This window comes from Entamoeba nuttalli (assembly GCF_000257125.1).
Source record: "Entamoeba nuttalli P19 unplaced genomic scaffold asmbl_2856, whole genome shotgun sequence".
NCBI classification, from domain to species: Eukaryota; Evosea; order Mastigamoebida; family Endamoebidae; genus Entamoeba; species Entamoeba nuttalli.
Window position 1 is genome coordinate 1 of NW_008575650.1, and position 2,568 is coordinate 2,568.

General features: G+C 24.7%; 1 protein-coding gene across 1 annotated transcript; it reads right to left on the bottom strand.

Moving 5' to 3' along the window:
• Window positions 1-26: 26 nt before the first annotated feature.
• On the bottom strand, window positions 27-776 carry ENU1_044920 (protein MNN4, putative; the record flags this gene model as incomplete). Its single annotated transcript, XM_008857660.1, has 1 exon — window positions 27-776. The coding sequence occupies one exon, from the start codon at window positions 774-776 to the stop codon at window positions 27-29; it is 750 nt and encodes a 249-aa protein (XP_008855882.1).
• Window positions 777-2,568: the final 1,792 nt, after the last annotated feature.

The following is a 2,568-nucleotide window of genomic DNA, read 5'->3' on the forward strand; positions in this document are numbered from 1 at the left end:
ATAAAAGAAGAGAGAAAAAGAATAAGTTAATGATAGTAAGAAGGGTCTGTCTTATTGAATAAGACAGCGTGCAAATAGAAAGAAGGCCAAAAGTGAAGTTCTTCCAAAGTAGCTTCTAAGTTATTTATTTCTTTGTGAGTTCGTCCGTCTACAAAAACAAATCCATCAAATCCAAATCCTTGAACAAAGTTATAAACAGTAAACAATTGGTCTTCTTTGACAAATACTGCTTTTTTAATTTCACCATTTGGTAGTCGAACACCAATTTGGATTCTTCTTTTCTTTAATACATCATCCTTTAATTTTAATGAGAGTTGATGTTCTTCATTTTTATAATGAGCAAAAGCACGAGATTGTTGATTTTCACGTGCTTTTATTTTTTTCAACTCTTCTGTCATTTTGATTGCTATTTCTCTATCTCTTGTTTTCTCTATTTTGATTCGTTTTTCTTCTTCTTTTTCTTTGTTTTGTTCTTTTTCTAATAATTCTTTGCGTTTTTTCTTCTCTTCTTCTTGTTGTAACTTTCTGATTCGTGTTATTTTCTTTTGTGTTTCTTCTTGTTCATCTCTCTTTTTCTTCTCTGCTTCTCTCTTCTCTTGTTTCATTTCATCAAATTCACGCTCTACCAATTCCCCACATATCATCTTCCTTATTGTTGTTTGAACTTTTTGGTTATGTTGGAGTATTTCTGAAATGTACATCTCAATGACTCTCTTGACATTTTCTTTGTAAAGTTCATTCTCTTTCAAAACATGTTGTAATCCTCCTTTGTTCATGACAAACAATGATGGCGTTGTGATGGGGTGATTGTCTACTCATCAGTATTTCAATGTGACTAGAATAATAACAAACATAGCAATTTGAAGAGTGCTAACTCCTCCCTACTCTTGTCCATAACTATTGATACACACGCACTTAGATACTCTCGGAATTGACAGGCAAAGTTGTTGACAAAGTCATCGTCTGTTGGTTTACTGACAATAAGCAGAAGAAGTAACTTATTGTTGGTTGTTACCATGTGAAGTGCAGTATTTAAGGAGGCATTAAACCATATGTTATTCATTAAATGAGAATAATGAGATAAAAGATAGAACAAACAAGAAAGAAGAAAAGAAACATCAGTAAAAACATAACATGAAAAGGCAAAGAAATCCAACGATGAAGTAAAAGAAAAAAAACAGAAAGAGCAAATCAAGAACAAGAAGAAGTAAATAAAAAGAAAATAAGTCAAATAGAAAGAAATAAGAAAAAAAGAATAATGAATAATCAAAGAATTTTCAAATAAAAGCGAAAAAAGTGAAAATTAAATAAGGGAGAAAAGAATAATGAAATATAATTAACAGAAACTAGATTGTACATGTTTTTAACTTAAATACAAACACTAAACATAAAATGACATAAAATGACTGTTTTATTTTGATTATATTGTTTTTTTTTATTTTTCAATCATTAAATACCAATAAATAATAATTATTCTATATTAATTTTTATTCATTAATTAAATGTAATGTTGATTAACATGAAATAATGAAGAAATTTATTCAAAGAAAAGGTATTTCATTCTAATTAATAATTATAATCAATCCAAACCAATACAACATTTTGATATGAAGTATTTGTGACAATTATACTATTTATTAGTAATTATTATTAAAATAATACTAAATAAAATAATACAATTAATGTTATTTATTTGAATATTCATGTTTTCGTTGGTTTGATATGATATTTTATTATAACTATTATTACAATCATCAATAATTGTATTATCAGAATATTCTATTGACATATTTTAGTGTGAGTTTACATCCCCAAACTTTCAATCACTATATAATTAATATAGTATCTCTCAAAAGTTCTATTCTTATTATTGGTATTAATCCAGATAAATTTTAATTTTTTATTGATAATTTATGAATAATCAATATTATTTATCACAATTTGTTTGATTTCTATTATCTCATCTTTAAATTAATTATTTCTTCTTGAATGTATTGTATTTATTTATTCAAATGTCTTTTATTATATTTCATTTTGTACATGGATTATAACAATTTATGTTTTCTTTTATTTATTATTTTGAAATGTTATTATTTCATATTAGTAGTTTCTTGTTATAAGTAAGTTGAATTAACACAACTTTGATGTTATTGAATGAAGTAGGTATTGTAAAATTATATTTCCATTTCTTTCTTCTGTTTTATGATTATGGAATTAATTATTAATTCACTTCCTTATCTATGTTGATCATTTTTTCTCTTTTTCATCATCCTGCATACAAATAATATAAGATATAGATGTTCTATTCATTATTCAATATTTCAATTATTTTATCTTTTCATTGTGTGTTAAGTAACTTTTCTAAATTAGGTTATTAGTAATTTTCATGTATTTTAATGTACGTGCTACATTTGATATTTATTCAATTTAACTAATATATTAAGGTCACGAAAATAAGCAAAGAAATAATTCATCTTTATAAATTATAAAAAAAGAAAAAAGATGAAAAATATTTTCCATCAATAGAATATTCTCCACTTATTATATTTTGCTCCTAAAATAAATAAA